The sequence below is a fragment of the Bubalus bubalis genome, chromosome 18 (genome assembly GCF_019923935.1).
Source record: "Bubalus bubalis isolate 160015118507 breed Murrah chromosome 18, NDDB_SH_1, whole genome shotgun sequence".
In the NCBI taxonomy this organism is placed as follows: domain Eukaryota; kingdom Metazoa; phylum Chordata; class Mammalia; order Artiodactyla; family Bovidae; genus Bubalus; species Bubalus bubalis.
This window is the reverse complement of record NC_059174.1, coordinates 45,335,583-45,354,505: the sequence shown is the minus strand read 5'-3', so window position 1 is coordinate 45,354,505 and position 18,923 is coordinate 45,335,583. Positions and strand designations below refer to the sequence as shown.

The following is an 18,923-nucleotide window of genomic DNA, read 5'->3' as shown; positions in this document are numbered from 1 at the left end:
TCCAGGGCCCGAAACTGGGCTCTTGTCTAACACTTGGAAATGAATTGTCCAAGGAGACACACGTGCTGACAAAGCAAGAGATTTTATTGGGAAAGGGCACCCAGGTGGCGAGCAGCAGGGTAAGGGAACCCAGGAGAACTGCTCGCAGTCTCGCGTTTTATGGTGATGGGATTAGTCTCCGGGTGGTCTTTGGCCAATCATTCTAATTCAGTCTTTCCTGGTGGCGCACGCATCGCTCAGCCAAGATGGATGCTAGTGAGAGGGATTCTGGGAAGTGGACGGACACGAGGTGTCTCCTTTATACCTTTACCGAACTCTTCCGGTTGGTGGTGGCTTATTAGTTCCGTATTCCTTATCAAGATCTCCTGTCCTAAAACAACTCATGCAAATGGTTACTATGGTGCCTGGCCAGGGTGGGCGGTTTCAATCAGTGTGCTTCCCCTAACATAAGTACACAAAGAACCCGTATATTAGATATTATCTTCATTATTTAAAGTGAATCTAGGTCCCGGGGAGCCTGCAGGATCAAGAGACCAGCCTACACCCACACAGGTAAGTGTGGGTATCATATTACAGACTTCTGAGGGCAGGCGGCACTTGGCCCCAGGCAGTCCCAGAGGTCTGGAGACCGCCCCTTAAGGAGGAAAAGCTCGCGGTGCCTCCCGGCCAATGTCAACGACTAGCGTAAGGTCCGCTCTCCTCCCCAGCCCACCTCCCTCCCGCTCCTCCCTGCGGCCCCTGACCCACCCTGCCGGAAGCAGGACAGAAAACACTGTCCAGGAGGCTATGCCGGTGCGTCACCGGCTGGCGCTGGGCCAATGACAGCCCGAGAGAGTGTCGTTTCTTCCGGTCGGGGAGGTGGGGGCCGGAACTTCCTGCGTTTCTGCCCAGCTAGTCGTTTCCCCGGGCTGGGTCGGTGCGTCCCGAGCCGTGGGTCCGGGACTGGGGTGGGGCTGGGCGGGTACCGCTTCCCAGGCGGTTTTCGGGAACGGGAGGGGGAAGGACAGGGAGGCTATTACCCTCCTCTGCGCCTTTGAACTATCAGTGACCCCCTGGAACGCGGTGTCCGCCAGGGTCCCGCCGCGCCGCGAGCTCTCCGCGGCATCCGACTCTGGGCGCACTTGACCCGGAGGAGACTGAAGTCCCACCTCGCCCGGGGCCAGGCGCCGTGTCGCTACGCTGAGCCCGCGACACACGCCTCGGTCACCCGCCTCTGAGGGCTCCTGCGTCCAGGGGCTGCGATGGCGGCGGCGCTGATGGACACGGCGCAGGTGAGTGGAGGGGCTTCAGGCCCGCAGCCGCTCAGCCCTTCATCCTCACGTACTCGCAGCCGGGGGATCAAAGATGGGCATTGCTCTACAACTTGACGTCTTTTTCATCTCTCTGCTTTTGAGTATGGGGTCCTGAGGGTTTGAGAGGGAGCAAGTGGTCACTTGCAGCCTCGGGTCCTAAATCCAGGGCAGGGGTCATAGAGAGCGGGTCCCATTTCTGAACTCTAGTGGATGAGGTGGGAAACGGTTTCCTAGGCAATAGGAACCAGCGGTGTGCAAGTACAGGATGGAGCTGGGAGTGTTCAGAGAGCAGGTGGGCTGAAGTCAGCCTGGAATGGCCGGCTGAGATGCCTGGTGTCTATTCTGAGAGTGTTGGGAGCCACAGAAGCCACAGAGGAGGAAGGTGATGTGATTTACATCCTAACAGGGTCACCTGGATGCCAAGTGGAAAACTGACTGTGGGCTGAGGGTGAAGGTGGGGAGAGCAACCAGTAGCTGCTGCAATACTGCTGGCCAGGTGAGGAGGGCAGGTGATTGCAGGTAGAAGAAGCGAATGGATTCTAGGTAGGTCTTCTAAGTGAGGCTGACCAGATTTTCTGAGGTGGAAACTGAGAAAGAAAAGCAGCGATTCGATGGATTTGGTGTTAGCAGCTGGAAGGATGGATGAACCGTCAACTGAGAAGGGAACTTGTTTGTAGGAGAATTTTCACTGGAAATAGCAGAAGTTACATTTGGGTCATATTCTGATGTTCCAGGGACCCCTGAGTGGAGTTGAAGCTTGAGCAGCTAGACACACAGTTATGGTGTTTGGGGGAGGCTTAGTTTAGGTTAAGAGACGCTGAATATATAAAGGGACATTGGCAGACTATACATAAAATAGAACTCTGACCCACAACCTGCAGCAACCTGGCCAGGAAACAAACCCCCTTATCTACAATAAACAACCCAGGAAGCCATTCTGCTGTAAGTTAGACTTGCAGGAACCTAGATTGCTATCTCTAGTGACAATCCAGGGAGTTAATAATGTCTATAACAGTTGGCCTCAAATAACCAGGACTTAATAACTGACAACTGCTCTCGTTTTTGTTGCAACTTAAGACCAACCAGAAATAGCCAAATATGCACCTCTAACTGGTCACCTAGGATGCTCTGCTTCTAGTTAGTTTGCCTACAGCTTTCGCAGGCCAACAGGGCTTACCTGAAGCCTTCCATTTTTTTTTTTTTTCCCCACTTATAAAGCTTTCCCATTCCTCTGCCTGCCTTTGAGTCTCTGCCAACATAGGTGGTTGGGAGATGGGGATTGACACATATGCACTATTGATACTATGTATAAAATTGATAACTAATGAGAATCTACTGTATAGCACTGGGAACTCTACTCAGTGCTCTGTAGCGACCTAAATGGAAAGGAAATCCAAATAAGAGGGGATATATGTATACATATAGCTGATTTATTTTGTTGTATGGTAGAAACTAAACATTGTAAAGCAACTATATATCAATAAAATTATTTTTAACAAAAATATTTAAAAATAAGGGGAACACACATGAATTTAAAAAAAAAAATCAAAACTTAAGTGGCTAACTCCCTTTCTATAACAAACTCAGAATAGATAGCCTTTAGCTCTTCTTGTTTGGTTGGTCTTTATTTTCACAGTGAGAAACACCAGGGACTTCCCTAGAAGTTCAGTGGTTAGGATTCCAGGCTTTCACTGCAGGGGGCATGGGTTTGATCCCTGGTCCGGGAACTAAGATCTCACAAGCTGCACTGAGTGCTTAGTTACTCAGTCATGTCTGATTCTTTTGCGACCCCCATGGACCATAGCCCGCCAGACTCCTCTGTCCAGGGGATTTTTTCCAGACGAGAATACTGGAGTGGGTTGCCATTTCCTCCTCCAGGGGCTCTTCCCAACCTAGAGACTGAACCCACATCTCCTGTGTCTCCAGCATTGTAGGCTAATTCTTTACTGCTGAACCATTGGCAAAACCTGTGTGACAAAACAAAAACAAAAACATCCAAAGTGGCGGCATCTGGTGTGTGGACAAGGGTGTAACTGTATGTCTGATTTGGAGGGTGGCAGTGACCTTAGGGGGAAGGAGGGAGGAAAGTGGAGCCTGAGAACTGGGCATCTTGCTTCGGTACGTTGGCTGGCTTGTTTGGCATCATAGAGACAGATGAGGGAGAGTTAGTGTTTTGTGGTAGTAGCTGGGTGGGGAGAGGGGGTCTGTGTGTAGGGATAAGTGTGTCTGGCAGCTGGCCAAATTTTCCTGGGGGTGTAGATATGAAAGGAGGTCTGAGGCTTGATGATGATGGAAGTAGCTTTTCAGTGAGGCCTGAGCTGGTGCTCATTTGGCCATCTGCATTCTCACCAGGCCTTTGTGGACCCTTGAGGGAACCATGGGATTTTCAGTCAGACTGGAGAACCAAGGGGCAAATGGGGCAAGCTGGGAGCGCTATTAGACCCTGGTGGGTGGGGTCAGGAGGACCAGAGAGGTTGGCTTTGAATAAGTGATTGGTGAAGGGATAGAATGTGCCATACAGAGAAGCGAGGGGGTCTGCTGTAGTCCCGGGTAGCTTGGATTGAAGCTAGGATCATGGCCAGGTCGGAAGGCCTTCATCTCAAGGGTGGATGTTGCCCTTGGCAGTGGGAGTCATAGAAGGTCTGGGGCAGGTTAGGATTGTAGTTGTATTTGCCTAGAATTCTCTGGAGGCTGTCAGGGAGGAGAAAATTTCTCTCTCTACCTCTTGTTTGAGTTCTTGTGGATGCACTAATAAAAATAATTAGCATAAGGCACATTAACAGGAGAAAAATACATTTTAATGTAAGTGAAGTCAGAAATGGGACCTAAAAAGTGGCCAAAGTCAGCATCTTTTACTTATTAGACAAACAATACCTTTGTGAGTAATCAACTGGACAAAGGAACTTAGATTTTGGGTGCCCAATTATGAAGAATCTAAACAAAGTTTGGGCTTCAGGTAGTAAATTAAAGAAGTAACAAGGTTTACTTATATAGGTTTCTTGGTCCAAATTCCCTCCCTTTGGCAATAAAGGTGTGCTTTACCTCCAGATACAGGGGTTGCACTTGTAAATAGTTTTCTTTTTTTTTTTTTAATATCTTGGCCCGGTTTATTTTATGTATTTATTTATTTATTTATTTTACTTTTTGGCCATGTGTGACATGTGGGATCTTAGTTCCCTGACCAGGGGTCAAACCTGCGCCCCCTGCAGTGGAAGTGCAGAGTCTTAACCGTTGGACCTCCAGGGAGTGCACTTTTTACATAGAAATTTATTTTCTGTTTTCAGGGAGACAGAAATGTGGGTCACAGTATCCCTCTTGTGTTGGCTGTTTCTTCAGTAATTTTAATTCAAAATAATCAATAGGCCATTGAGGCACATTTTGGGGAGGCCTATGCTAGACCCCTAGAGAAGGCAATGGCAACCCATTCCAGTACTCTTGCCTGGAAAATCCCATGGACGGAGGAGCCTGGTAGGCTGCAGTCCATGGGGTCGTAAAGAGTTGGACATGACTGAAGTGACTTAGCAGTTTAGCAGCAGCACTCTAGGCCCCAGTAGTTCCCTCTCTGGAACTTCCTCTGTGGAAAGAGAACAGGTAAGAGGAGTTCTCCAGCTTACTGAGGGCTTCCCAGGTGGTGCTAATGTTAAAGAATCCGCCTGCTAATGTAGGAGACATAAGAGAGGTGGGTTCAGTTGCTGGGTGGGGAAGAGCCACTGGAGTAGAAAAGGGCACTCCACACCAGTATTCTTGCCTTGAGAATTCCATTGACAGAGGAGACTGGCAGGCTACAGCCCATGGGATCACAAAGAGCTGGACACGACTGAGCGTCTGAGCACCAGTTCATTGAAGCAGATTGTTAGTTCTGAGAAGAGGTCAGTTCAGGAAAACAATTATACCTCATTTTAGGAGGCAGTGATGCAGATGGGTCCAGAAGCTAGGCCTATGGTAAAAGCGATCAGGTAATGAGACATTTCTAGGAAAACAAAAGAAAACAAAGTGTTAGTGTTTGGAGCCAATTATAAACCAGTTTCTGACATCAGGATGCAGTTAAGATTTCTAGACATTTCTAGGAAAACAAAAGAAAACAAAGTGTTAGTGTTTGGAGCCAATTATAAACCAGTTTCTGACATCAGGATGCAGTTAAGATTTCTAGATGTCAGGGTCGAAGCATCTTTTGAAGTTTGAAATGTCTCTGATGTCACCAGGTGTTCAAGAATACTTTCTAAGTGGCTCATACAGCAGCAAGCATGAAGATTGTTTAAATATGAGCTGTTGTGGCAATTTCTCTGAAATTTCTATCAAGTTGTCTAGCTTCAATTTTCAAGGCATCAGGAAAAGGGCAGTTTTAGTTCTCAATTATTCCAAGTCAAAAGGGTAGGAGAAAATTGGAAACATTAACGAGTTATAGCCAGATATTGGATGAAATTAGAACACTTCAGGATCTAGTCCAGATTTCAAGTAAACAACAAAACCTCAATGAAACTTAACAATGCTAAAATCATACATACAAGGGTTCAATTTAGAACCAGGGTTTAATCCCTGGTCAGGGAACTAAGATCCTGCAAGCTATGGTGCAGCTAAAAAGGAAAATAATGAAATAAAGTCAAGTTCTTTCAAATTGTTTGATCGTATCTGAGTCTGTGTGTATTTCTCAAATATGACTTTCCAGTCAAAGGCCTTGATAAGATAACCAATATTTCTAATTGTGTTCTATTTTAAGGAGAACAGAGTCTTGTTGAACTTTTCCAAATGTAATTATATTGTTAAGAAAATAAGAATACTCATGAGAGTTTCTGAATTCTGGAGCAATCAGGTGGGGAGAAAAAAATGATTCATTTTTGCTTACAAAGGTATGCTGTGCCATGTTTAGTCACTTAGTCTCGTGTCCGACTCTTTGCAACCCTGTGGACTATAGCCAGCCAGGCTCCTCTTTCTATGGGTATTCTTCTGGCAAAAATACTGGAGTGGGTTGCCATTTCCTTCTCCAGGGGATCTTCCCAACCCAGGGAGGAACCCAGATCTCCCTCATTGCAGGAGGATTCTTCACCATCTGAGCCACTAGGGAAGCCCAAGAATACTGGAGTGGGTAGCCTATCCGTTCTCCAGGGGAACTTTCTGACCCAGGAATAGAACCAGGATCTCCTGCACTGCAGGTGGATTCTTCACCAGCTGAGCTACCAAGAAGTACGATTCACCAAACTGCTGTAAATCTTTTTAAAAGAATTCCTTGCATTTGGAAAACAAAAGATTAAAAAAAAAGTAATATTGTATTTTAAACAAAAAGTCATAAAAACTATAATCATATTCATTAGTTCATTCAATTCTGTGTAATTAATTTTTGTTCCGCTTTGTGTCCAGTTCTTCCATTAGTTCTGTTGACTTTGCCTGATGATTAAGCGTGAGGGTAACAGTGATATTCCAAGGAGTTTGTGAGATTTTTGTTAAGGCTTGAATGATTTGCCCAGTGAGGTGGGTGCCTTGATCACTGGAGATTATGTAAGTTATACCCCAAATAGAAAATACATTATAAAAAATTGTTTCTTTGCCCCTGTGGTGTCATCAGTCTTGTGGCAAGGGAAGGCTTCAACCCATCTGGAAAGCATACATGTAATAATAAGAACATTCTGATAAACCATACTTAGTGGCAGTTGAATGATATCCAGCTGCAGGTGCTCAAAGAGTCCAGAGAGAAGAGGTCTGAGGCACCTGGGGCAAAAATAGTTTTTCCCAGGGTTATGGACCTGAAAGGTCAGACATCACTGATAGGGTGTTTTTTCAGTTTTATAGAATTCTCCCTGCCAATGTCTATTTAAATGCACCTTAAATGCATGATGGTGAGTGAAGGAATGCAGGGGGAGAAAATGAGATTTGCCAGGGAGCTGGGGAGAACTAAGTAGCCATCTTGGTTTTCCCATAGCTCTGACTGTTTGTTTAGTTTGCAACTACTGTTTACCTATTTTAATTTCTCCTATTCAGTAGCATACTGTTGCCTTGGTACAAGGATATCAGGAGGGCAAAAGTCTGGCAAGAAGGGGTCAGGATTTTTGCAGAAGCAGAATGAATTTTGTTCACATGTGTCACAGTCTTTATAAATTCTGTTGCTTCTGCCTTCACTTGAAGGTCAGTTAGGGCATTTCTCTGATACTTGGGTTCAATTCCTTTAGTCTGAGCCTCCATCTTGATGACAGATAACATTTTATGCCAGGACATATATGACTTCAGGAATTTCACCTAATTTCTGGAACACTTAGAACACATACCTATATAGACACAACATAAAGAAGATGATAACATTTTCCACATAATTTAACATATCAAATATAGCTGATTAGTTTAATATCTTTTTATAAGGAGAAAGAATAAATCTTTGAGGTATTTTAGAGGGCCCCCAAACTATCTCATCTCTCAAAGTCCTAAACCAAAAAGATTTCATTTACAATTTGATTTGAGGGAAGTTTGTCAAAAATATTTTTAAAAATTGGACTTTGTCAAATAGATCTTCACAGCAATGCTTCGTTATCCATTCAATGAAACTAACAATTAAAACCTTCGGCAAATATAGATGGTTATGTAGTTCTGAGCAAAATTTAGCTCTTTTAATAGCAATAGATTTACTCAATGAATCAAAGAACTGATAAAGACAACAGAACATAGTAATTATTTTGACAAGACAGAAGATCTTTGGTATTTTCCTAAGTATATTATTTAAAGGTAAAGAAAAGCCTTTCATAATCTCTTATTATCAAGAGCAGACCAACAGGAAAACAAAACTTTGTTCTTTTAATAGAAAACCAAATTCCAATTTTTACTGTTTTACTTTGATATTAAAACTTATTTACGTAACTAAATCCATTCCAATCTTATTCAGTCATGACCACATATAAAATTCCTTTCTAAAGACTCCTTTATGCACAATCCTACAGAATTTCATTTTAGTTTATCCCTGTTTTCTTTCCCATTTGGAAGAAACTAGCTTTAGGACAAAATTACTTTCATTTTCCTTAACAAAAACACCTCCACACCTTATTTTTTCTCTTCCCCAAACACATTCTATTTCTATTATTGTATCTGGCAGCTTTAACCACATATTTAATTGGAATCCTCAATCCTTTGAAATCTTAATTTTTTAGTGAAAATAAAGAAGTAAACAGTTGTAAACTTTATTAACATTTTGTGGCTTGGCAAATTTATAAGTACATTGTATAATCTCTAGAAACATATGCTATTTCATAGTACAGTCTTTCAATAAAGCGCAAGATATATTCACCAGAGCCAAACATACTTAATCTCTCTGTAATGAGAGGCCAAAAGTACATATAAACTTATACTTTAGCAATTAATGTTTCAGTACTTTATCTTACTTGGAAATGATCTAGGCATCCAACAAATTCCCATCATTTAATTTAACATAGCAAAACATAGGGTATAACTTACCAAATGGATTTATGGAGTTACTTAAGTGGACATACTGTAACGCAATTATTGTTTAAAAATCTACCTAAAAACTGATCACATTTACATCTATTTTATATATTTATTTTTCCTGTCAAGTTGCATGGTTTATAGGATCTTAGTTCCCTGATCAAGAATTGGCCTGGGCCATGGCAACAAATCCTAATGACTGGGTCGCCAGGGAATTCCCTAATTTATTTGTTTTTAACAATCATACTTAGATTATGCATAAAAATTTCATAAGACTTTAAAATAATCATTATTCTAAGTTTGTTTGGTGACAAACTTTGCAACAGAGACAATGAGCCCATTTGACTAATAAACCCAGGTAGAACAAGTTGTTTAATCTACATTATATTTAATGTTAAATCTGAGATATTCCTGTATTAATTTAACCAGCAAGTTTAAAAGTAGCTCTTATTTACTAAAGATTATCCTAAATATATGAACTTGAAAGATATTTATTTGTTTTTTATTACATATTTGAGAATTTTTATATAAGTGCTTATTTTTATAAGCCAATTAAATAAAGGTCTTTTACAAATTAATTTTGGCAGTGCCATCAGAGGTAGCATACACATATGGACTTACAGACAGACACAACCAGAGAACTCATAGTTCTCATTTTAAAACTTCAATCATGAATCAAGTACAACGTAAGACTTACGCATGTGTGCTCAGTCTATTAGTCATGTCTGACTCTTTGCAACTCCATGGACTGGGGCCTGCCAGGTTCCTCTGTCCATGGAATTTTCCAGGCAAGGATACTGAAAAGGGTTACCATTTCTTACTCCAGGGGATCTTCTCCATCCAGGGATCAAACCCAAGAGAATCTTGAGTCTCCTGCATTGGCAGGTGAATTCTTTACCACTGCACCACCGGGGAAACATAAAATTTGCTAGTTTATAAGTAACAGTTGGAATAAGTTAGATTATTTGCTCGGATTTTGTCTTTTGAGGAGAAGACAAATAAGAGATGTATTTGCCCTTGGCAAACAATTTTAAGGAGGCTGTGACTTAGAGTTTCAGCAAGAGAGGCTTTTTAGCAGTTGGTGTTTTAAAAAGTCTCTCTCTCTCTCTCTTTTCAATTTCAAGTTTTACTGATTGAGCTAATCCAGGCTCAGGCTCAGTGGGCTGTGTTTACATTCAAAAAACATGATAAGGTTTATAACTTGAAGAGACAGAAAAAGAAAATATGCTTTCTCCTAGGAGTTTTGGAGTATCTTTGTCTATTATCATATGCCTTAGGGTAATTATTAGGGGCGCTGCATTTCAGACCTAGAGCTCAGCTGGTATCTCTCTGCCTACTTGCCTGTGGGTATTGCTGTGGGCTGACACAGCAGTCATAGAAGGTGTGGAACCAGGGTTTGAGATCTCCTCTGTGTTGGGGAGCTGGGGAGGAGGGTGAACAGTGAACAGAGAGGGAGTCCTGTGGAAAGAAGCTGATCATGGAATGAACTGTCCCCATCATCATGGCAGGGCTGTGTGACCTTTGAGGACGTGACCATTTACTTCTCCCCGGAGGAGTGGGGACTCCTTGATGAGGCTCAGAGACTCCTGTACTGTGATGTGATGCTGGAGAACTTTGCACTGATCGCCTCCCTTGGTAAGGCTTTTACACCCACCCAAGTGTCCTGAGTTCATCTCCGCCCATTCCCTTTTCCCAAGAGGTGGTTCTTTCCTTCTCACAGCTGGGCTGTGGGCATTGCTTCCTCCCCTCCCCACTGCCTTTGTTTTTTGGGCTATGATGGGTCTTCGTTGAAATGTGCAGGCTTCTCTATTTGCAGTGAGTGGGTTTCTCTAGTTGTGGTGTGCAGCATGTGTGTTCTTAGTTCCCCGACCAAGAATTGAACCCAAGTCCCCTGCATTGGGAAGTAGATTCTTAACCACTGGACCACCAGGGAAGTCCTCTCACCTCTTCAGATGTATGTGCTGTGGATCCAGAGCTGAGCTGAGCTGTGTGCAGGGTCCCATGCTTTCCCCAAGCAACCTCAACACCTACTGTCTCAAAGCCTGGTGGGGAAGGGTCCTAGAAGGAGGAGTCTTGCAGTCAGCCCAGCAAATACTGTCTGACTCAGCCACTGATCTCCTGGGTGATTGTTCAGATCTCTGACAGTTCTGTTTGGCTCCTTTGCTTTAGCTAACATTGCCTAAGGCCTGACTGCCAGGAACTTTAGGCACTTATGTGGTCACTGTTTGCCATGACCACTGGGATGTTCCTGCCAGATCTCCCTTGTGTGTTCCTTTTGTAATTATGTTTCCTTTCCTGTGTTCTATTGTGGGATAATTCACCTGGGCAAAGTGCTGGTCCCTTACCTGCCCCATCTTCCCCCTAGGACTTGCATCTTTCAGGTCTCACATAGTTGCTCAGCTGGAGATGGGGGCAGAGCCCTGGGTGCCTGACCAAGTGGACATGACTTCAGCCATGGCAAGAGGGGTGTATAGAGGGCCTGGCTCAGGTAAGTGTGGGTGGGGGAGCATGTGACATCATTACTGTCTTCAAATCATACCTGCCACTTTTCTTGTGTTCATCATTCTTTTGGTGCCAAGCCAATGGGCTTATATCTTTTCTACCTTGCCTTTCCTATTTTTGGTATGTTGACCACCGGTCATTTCTTCTCTGACTGGGGCCTCTGTCTGTGCCCCTCACTGTTTCCACAGCTCCCTCTGCAGCACTCTTAAGCATGGGCTTGCACTTCATGTGTTATGAGATGTGCACATTTCCTATGATAGTCCTTGAACATCAGTCAACCAGTTGTAATCAGGTTTTCCCAGATCTGGACATACCCTTCTGCACAGCCCACACAGGTTATCAGCAGCTGGAGCCCCCAAGAAAAGCCTTTGTTGAGAACAGAGCTGAAGACCTGCTTTTCCATCTGACACTGTGCCCATCTTTGTGTCCTGGCTCCTGGTATCAGTTCAGTTCAGTTCAGTCGCTCAGTTGTGTCTGACGCTTTGTGACCCCATGAATTGCAGCACGCCAGGCCTCCCTGTCCATCACCAACTCCCGGAGTTCACTCAGACTCACGTCCATCGAGTTGGTGATGCCATCCAGCCATCTCATCCTCTGTCGTCCCCTTCTCCTCCTGCCCCCAATCCCTCCCAGCATCAGAGTCTTTTCCAATGAGTCAACTCTTCGCATGAGGTGGCCAAAGTACTGGAGTTTCAGCTTTAGCATCATTCCTTTCAAAGAATACCCAGGGCTGATCTCCTTTAGAATGGACTGGTTGCATCTTCTTGCAGTCCAAGGGACTCTCAAGAATCTTCTCCAACACCACAGTTCAAAAGCATCAATTCTTTGGCGCTCAGCTTTCTTCACAGTCCAAATCTCACGTCCATACATGACCACTGGAAAAACCATAGCCTTGACTAGACGGACCTTTGTTGGCAAAGTAATGTCTCTGCTTTTCAATATGCTATCTAGGTTGGTCATAACTTTCCATCCAAGCAGTAAGCGTCTTTTAATTTCATGGCTGCAGTCACCATCTGCAGTGATTTTGGAGCCCCCCAAAATAAAGTCTGACACTGTTTCCACTGTTTCCCCACCTATTTCCCATGAAGTGATGGGACTAGACGCCATGATCTTCGTTTTCTGAATGTTGAGCTTTAAGCCAACTTTTTCACTCTCCTCTTTCACTTTCATCAAGAGGCTTTTTAGTTCCTCTTCACTTTCTGCCATAAGGGTGGTGTCATCTGCATATCTGAAGTTATTGATATTTCTCCCGGCAATCTTGATTCCAGCTTGTGCTTCTTCCAGCCCAGCGTTTCTCATGATGTACTCTGCATAGAAGTTAAATAAGCAGGGAGACAATATACAGCCTTGACGTACTCCTTTTCCTATTTGGAACCAGTCTGTTGTTCCATGTCCAGTTCTAACTGTTGCTTCCTGACCTGTTTATAGGTTTCTCAAGAGGCAGGTCAGGTGGTCTGGTATTCCCATCTGTTTCAGAATTTTCCACAGTTTATTGTGATCCACACAAAGGCTTTGGCATAGTCAATAAAGCAGAAATAGATGATCTTCTGGAACTCTCTTGCTTTTTCGATGATCCAGCAGATGTTGGCAATTTGGTCTCTGGTTCCTCTGCCTTTTCTAAAACCAGCTTGAATATCTGGAAGTTCACAGTTCATGTATTGCTGAAGCCTGGCTTGGAGAATTTTGAGCATTACTTCACTAGCGTATGAGATAAGTGCAATTGTGCAGTAGTTTGAGCATTCTTTGTCATTGCCTTTCTTTGGGATTGGAATGAAAACTGACCTTTTCCAGTCCTGTGGCCACTGAGTTTTCCAAATTTGCTGGCATACTGAGTGCAGCACTTTCACAGCATCATCTTTCAGGGTTTGAAATAGCTCAACTGGACTTCCGTCACCTCCACTAGCTTTGTTCGTAGTGATGCTTTCTAAGGCCCACTTGACTTCACATTCCAGGATGTCTGGCTTTAGGTGAGTGATCACACCATCGTGATTATCTGGGTCATGAAGATCTTTTTTGTATAGTTCTTCTGTGTATTCTTGCCACCTCTTCTTAATATCTTCTGCTTCTGTTAGGTCCCTACTATTTCTGTCCTTTATCGAGCCAATCTTTGCATGAAATGTTCCCTTGGTATCTCTAATATTCTTGAAGAGATCTCTAGTCTTTCCCATTCTGTTGTTTTCCTCTATTTCTTTGCATTGATAGCTGAGGAAGGCTTTCTTATCTCTTCTTGCTATTCTTTGGAACTCTGAATTCAGATGCTTATATCTTTCCTTTTCTCCTTTGCTTTTCACTTCTCTTCTTTTCACAGCTATTTGTAAGGCCTCCCCAGACAGGCATTTTGCTTTTTTGCATTTCTTTTCCACGGAGATGGTCTTGATCCCTGTCTCCTCTACAATGTCACGAACCTCCGTCCATAGTTCTTAAGGCACTCTATCTATCAGATCTAGTCCCTTAAATCTATTTCTCACTTCCACTGTAAAATCATAAGGGATTTCATTTAGGTCATACCTGAATGGTCTAGTGGTTTTCCCTACTTTCTTCAATTTAAGTCTGAATTTGGCAATAAGGAGCTCATGATCTGAGCCACAGTCAGCTCCTGGTCTTGTTTTTGTTGACTTCTCCATCTTTGGCTGCAAAGAATACAATCAATCTGATTTTGGTGTTGACCATCTGGTGATGTTCATGTGTAGCATCTTCTCTTGTGTTGTTGGAAGAGGGTGTTTGCTATGACCAGTGCGTTCTCTTGGCAAAACTCTATTAGCCTTTGCCCTGCTTCATTCCGTATTCCAAGGCCAAATCTTCCTGTTACTCCAGGTGTTTCTTGACTTCCTACTTTTGCATTCCAGTCCCCTATAATGAAAAGGACATCTTTTTTGGGTGTTAGTTCTCATAGGTCTTGTAGGTCTTCATAGAACCGTTCAACTTCAGCTTCTTCAGCGTTCCTGGTTGGGACATAGGCTTGGATTACTGTGATATTGAAAGGTTTGCCTTGGAAACGAACAGAGATCATTCTTTTGTTTTTGAGATTGCATCCAAGTACTGCATTTTGGACTCTTTTGTTGACCATGATGGCCACTCCATTTCTTCTGAGGGATTCCTGCCCACAGTAGTAGATACAATGGTCATCTGAGTTAAATTTACCCATTCCAGTCCATTTTAGTTCGCTGATGCCTAGAATGTCGACGTTCACTCTTGCCATCTCCTGTTTGACCACTTGCAATTTGCCTTGATTCATGGACCTGACATTCCAGGTTCCTATGCAATATTGCTCTTTACAGCATCGGACATTGCTTCTATCACCAGTCCCATCCACAACTGGGTATTGTGTTTGCTTTGGCTCCATCCCTTCATTCTTTCTGGAGTTATTTCTCCACTGATCTCCAGTAGCATATTGGGCACCTACTGACCTGGGGAGTTCCTCTTTCAGTATCATATCATTTTGCCTTTCCGCACTGTTCATGGGGTTCTCAAGGCAAGAATAGTGAAGTGCTTTGCTATTCCCTTCTCCAGTGGACCACATTCTGTGAGACCTCTCCACCATGACCCGCTCATCTTGGGTGGCCCCACGCGGCATGGCTTAGTTTCATTGAGTTAGACAAGGCTGTTGTCCTAGTGTGATTAGATTGACTAGTTTTCTGTGATTATGGTTTCAGTGTGTCTGCCCTCTGATTTCTCTTACCTTAGACGTGGTGTATCTCTTCACGGCTGCTCCAGCAATGTGCAGCCGCTGCTCCTTACGTTGGATGAAGGGTATCTCCTCACTGCTGCCCCTCCTGACCTTGAACGTGGAGTAGCTCCTCTAGGCACTCTTGCACCCGTGTAGCCACTGCTCCTTGGACGTGGGGTTGCTCTTCTTGGCCGCCGTCCCTGACCTCGGGCTTCTGGTATGGCCTCCGTTATTTCATGAGCTTACCAGCCCAGGACTGCTGGGAAGCCCATTCCTCATTTTGACCTTAGGCCTCTCATCTTGCCAACAGTCCCATGGACTCATTCCTGGGTCAGACTTGCATTTGTGATTGGATTGTTTCCTTCCATGAAAATTAACATGAATATCACCAGCATTTCTCTACTTTCAGATTTTTACTGTGGAACAGAGAGCGAGGAATCACCTGCTGAGCTCAGTGTTTCGGTAGAAGTGTCACAGAACATGAACTCCAAGGCAATTTTATCCACCCAGAAGGGCTACCCCTGTAACCTGTGTGGCCTCCACTTGAAAGACATTCTATATCTGGCTAAACATAGGGCTACACATTCCAAGCAGAAACCACACGTGCATGAGGCACATAGGAAAGAGTTGAAGTTCAACGCCCACTTTTACCAGCCACAGATGCAGCAGAATGTGCACAAGTCTGTTGGAAGGAATGAAGGCAGGGCCTTGCTTGTGAAAAACTTCAGATATGACACGTCAAAGAAATCTTTCACATTCAGGGAGGATGGGAAGGCCTTTGTAGCCAGAAGTGGTTTTCTCCAGCATCAGGTCACTACCAGTGTGGGGCAGCCAGAGCAGAGCTCTGAAAGTGTGGTGGATTTTCCCACTGTGCAACTCCATAAGAAGAACAGTGAATTTGAGAATGCTCTCAGTGACAAACTTTCACTTGTTCAGCAGAGAACCCACACTGGAGAAAGGTCTTATGAGTGCAATAAATGTGGGATATTCTTCAGCTGTGCTGCTGGCCTCTTTCAACACCAGAGAGATCATAATCGAGGAAAGCCTTATGAATGTGGCGAATGTGGGAAATTCTTCAGCCAGCACTCCAGTCTCATCAAACATCAGAGAGTTCACACTGGTGAAAGCCCTCACGTGTGCAGCGAGTGTGGCAAATTCTTTAGTCGAAGTTCTAATCTTATTCAACATAAGAGGGTTCACACTGGAGAAAAGCCTTATGAATGCAGTGAGTGTGGGAAGTTCTTCAGGCAGCGCTCGAACCTTATTCATCATAAGAGGATTCATACTGGTAAAAGTGCTCATGAGTGCAGTGAGTGTGGAAAATCCTTCAACTGCAACTCCAGCCTAATTAAACACTGGAGAGTTCACACTGGAGAAAAACCTTACAAGTGCAATGAATGTGGGAAATTCTTTAGCCGCTTTGATGGACTTGTTCAACATCAGATAGTTCATACAGGTGAACGACCGTACAGATGCAGCGTATGTGGGAAAGCCTTCCGCCGGAGCTCTGACCTCATGAATCATCAGCGAGTCCACACTGGTGAAAGGCCTTATGAGTGCAGTGAATGTGGGAAAACCTTCAGACGAAGTTCTAATCTGAGACAGCATCGGAAAGTTCACAAACCAGATAAGACATATAAATGCAATGAATGTGGAAAAGCCTTCAGCCAAAGGTCTACTCTCATCCAGCATCAGAAAATTCACACTAGAGAAAAGAGCACAGAGGATGTTCACCCTCCTTCTTCAGTACAACAGCACTTCCTAGAGATGAACTCTGAGAGTGGTCTTTATGAAGGAGCTGTCAGCCAGAAGTTAAACCTTGTTCATCCAAATATCTATGCTGGAGAGATTCCCAATGGATGCTAAATAAATTGGAAGCTTTCTGGAGGAAGGGTACATTTTTTGATCCCAAATTTTGTCAGAGTTTTTGTCATTGCTAGTATCTGTGGAAGAAGTCATCTCAGCTCTACCCACTGGCAGGTCTCCAGAGTGTGTGCCAGCCACTTCCTGTTCTCAGAGAAGACAGGCCTCTGTTTCCTCTTTTGAGAGGGAATTGTGGGTAGCCTGAGGCCATAGGAAGATGTCTTCCCTTCTGCTGTGACTGCTTTAGCTGTGATCATGACCCATCTTCGCCATGAAGACCTGATCTGGGTCCTACTGGCAGCTTGCAGAGGTTTCCCTTTTCCAAGGACATTGTTGATCTTGTATGATGCTCATGATGGATTCATCCAGCTTCCACATTATCCATCCTTGACTTTACATTGCTCTGGTTTGGGTGATAAGGGCCTTATTGATAAAATCACCTTTAATCTCCTGTATTCTGACAACTGTGTGGAGTGGGTTGAGAACAGGATGAAGGTCTTGCAAACCAAACAAGTCTTCAGATTTATTGCCTCAGTGAAGAGTGGGATGGCAGAGAACAGTTCTCAGTCCAGAGTTGGCCTCATTTGTGTTGCTACCTGAGATCTCCTAGGGAAGATTATAGGGCTTGGTCAGCCTAATGTTGTGACCTGAAGGGCATGACTTTTTGTAGATCAGAGATTACCTTGAGGAAGGGAAGGTTGTGCAACTGCCAGTGTATCTGGAAGCAGCCTGATTTAGGCAGCCCCCCCTTTTTTTTCCTGAGGATGGTTTCTATTCCTTAGCACTGTCTAGTAGACATTGTTTACCTGGCCTCTGCCAAGGAGTCATATGCCTTTGATGTCTAAAATCCAGTATAAGTCACCTACTGTAAGACTTACTGGGTCCAATTGGCAGATTAGAGGGAATGTATCTGTTATAAAATTGCATCCACAAATGTTCCCTTAAATGTAACTATGCAGGATTCAGGACTTGCAGAAATTCTCAGGACCTCCAGACCTCTGTTCTATGACTAAGGCCCCTGGCAGAGGAAATCAGCTAAAGGTTTTGTGGATTATTGCAGGCTGTCTGCATTATTCATGTCAAAACCAGTGTTGTGTTGGCAGAGAAATAGGGACTAAGAGAAGGTATATCTTGTAACCCAGGGAGGAGGCATTTGCAACACAGCCAACCATTTTGGTGCCAACACATGAGGAGAGAGGGAATATGGGGGTGCCAAATCTTACATTTTCTAAAATGAGTGGGAGAGCAGATTTTTACTTGCAACAATTTCTTTTAATGCTTTGTTGAGATATAATTTCTATGCAATAATTGGCTGTACATATTTAATGTGTACACTTTGATAAGTTTTAATATATGTGTACACTCAGGAAACGAACACCACAACCATAATAATGAACCCATCCATCACCCACATGGCTACCTCGTGCCCCTTGACAATCCATCCTTGTTTTCCCCAGAGAACTATTAGCTACATCCCAAGGAAACCACTGATTTACCTTTTATTCACTGTGAATTTGCTTGCCTTTCCTAGAATTTTGTACAATTGGAAACATAAAGTATCTATACTCTGTTTTTGGTCTGTTTTCTTTCATACAGCATAATCATCTTGAGAATCATCCATTCTGTGAATATGAAGAGTTCATTCCTTTTACTGCTGAGTAATCCTCTCCTGGGAAGTTCCCAGGTGGCAGAATTGGTAAAGAATCCACCTGCAATGCAAGAGATGTGGGTTTGATCCCAGGGTCAGGAAGATCCCCTAAGTAGGAAAAAGCAACCCACTCCAGTATTCTTGCCTGGAAAATTACATGGATAGTGGAGCTTGGCAGCCTGCCATCCATGGGGTCGCAAAGAATTGTACATGACTGAGTATTCACACACACACATACACTTCTCTGATGAATGAATACCTTAACTTTTGGTTTTTTAATTAAAAATATCTGATAAAATCTTAAGCATTGTTAGGTATACAGTTTAATGGTATCAAGTATAGTCACATTGTGCAACTATCACTACTATTCATCTCCAGAATTCTTTTAATTTTGTAAAACTGAAACTATATTCATTAAACAATAACTTCTTATCCCCCCACCCATTCCCCAAGCCCCTAAAAACCAATATCTAACTTTCTGTAATGGAATTTGACTACTCTGGTTACCTCATATAAATGGAGCTATATATTA

The 18,923-nt window shown here is 43.7% G+C and overlaps 1 protein-coding gene across 3 annotated transcripts; it reads left to right on the top strand.

Annotated features, from left to right (window-relative positions):
* Positions 1 to 260: 260 nt before the first annotated feature.
* On the top strand, positions 261 to 18,923 carry ZNF792 (zinc finger protein 792). 3 transcript variants are annotated; one of them, XM_025269886.3, is made up of 4 exons: positions 261 to 552; positions 10,220 to 10,346; positions 11,077 to 11,199; positions 15,290 to 18,923. In XM_025269886.3, exons 2-4 carry the CDS (start codon positions 10,313 to 10,315, stop codon positions 16,744 to 16,746), a joined length of 1,614 nt encoding a protein of 537 aa, XP_025125671.1. In that variant the 5' UTR covers positions 261 to 552; positions 10,220 to 10,312; the 3' UTR covers positions 16,747 to 18,923. The 3 variants fall into 3 exon arrangements, with proteins under 3 accessions (XP_025125671.1, XP_006065337.1, XP_006065336.1); XM_006065274.4 differs by lacking the exon at positions 261 to 552 and adding an exon at positions 868 to 1,271; XM_006065275.4 differs by lacking the exons at positions 261 to 552; positions 11,077 to 11,199 and adding an exon at positions 864 to 1,271.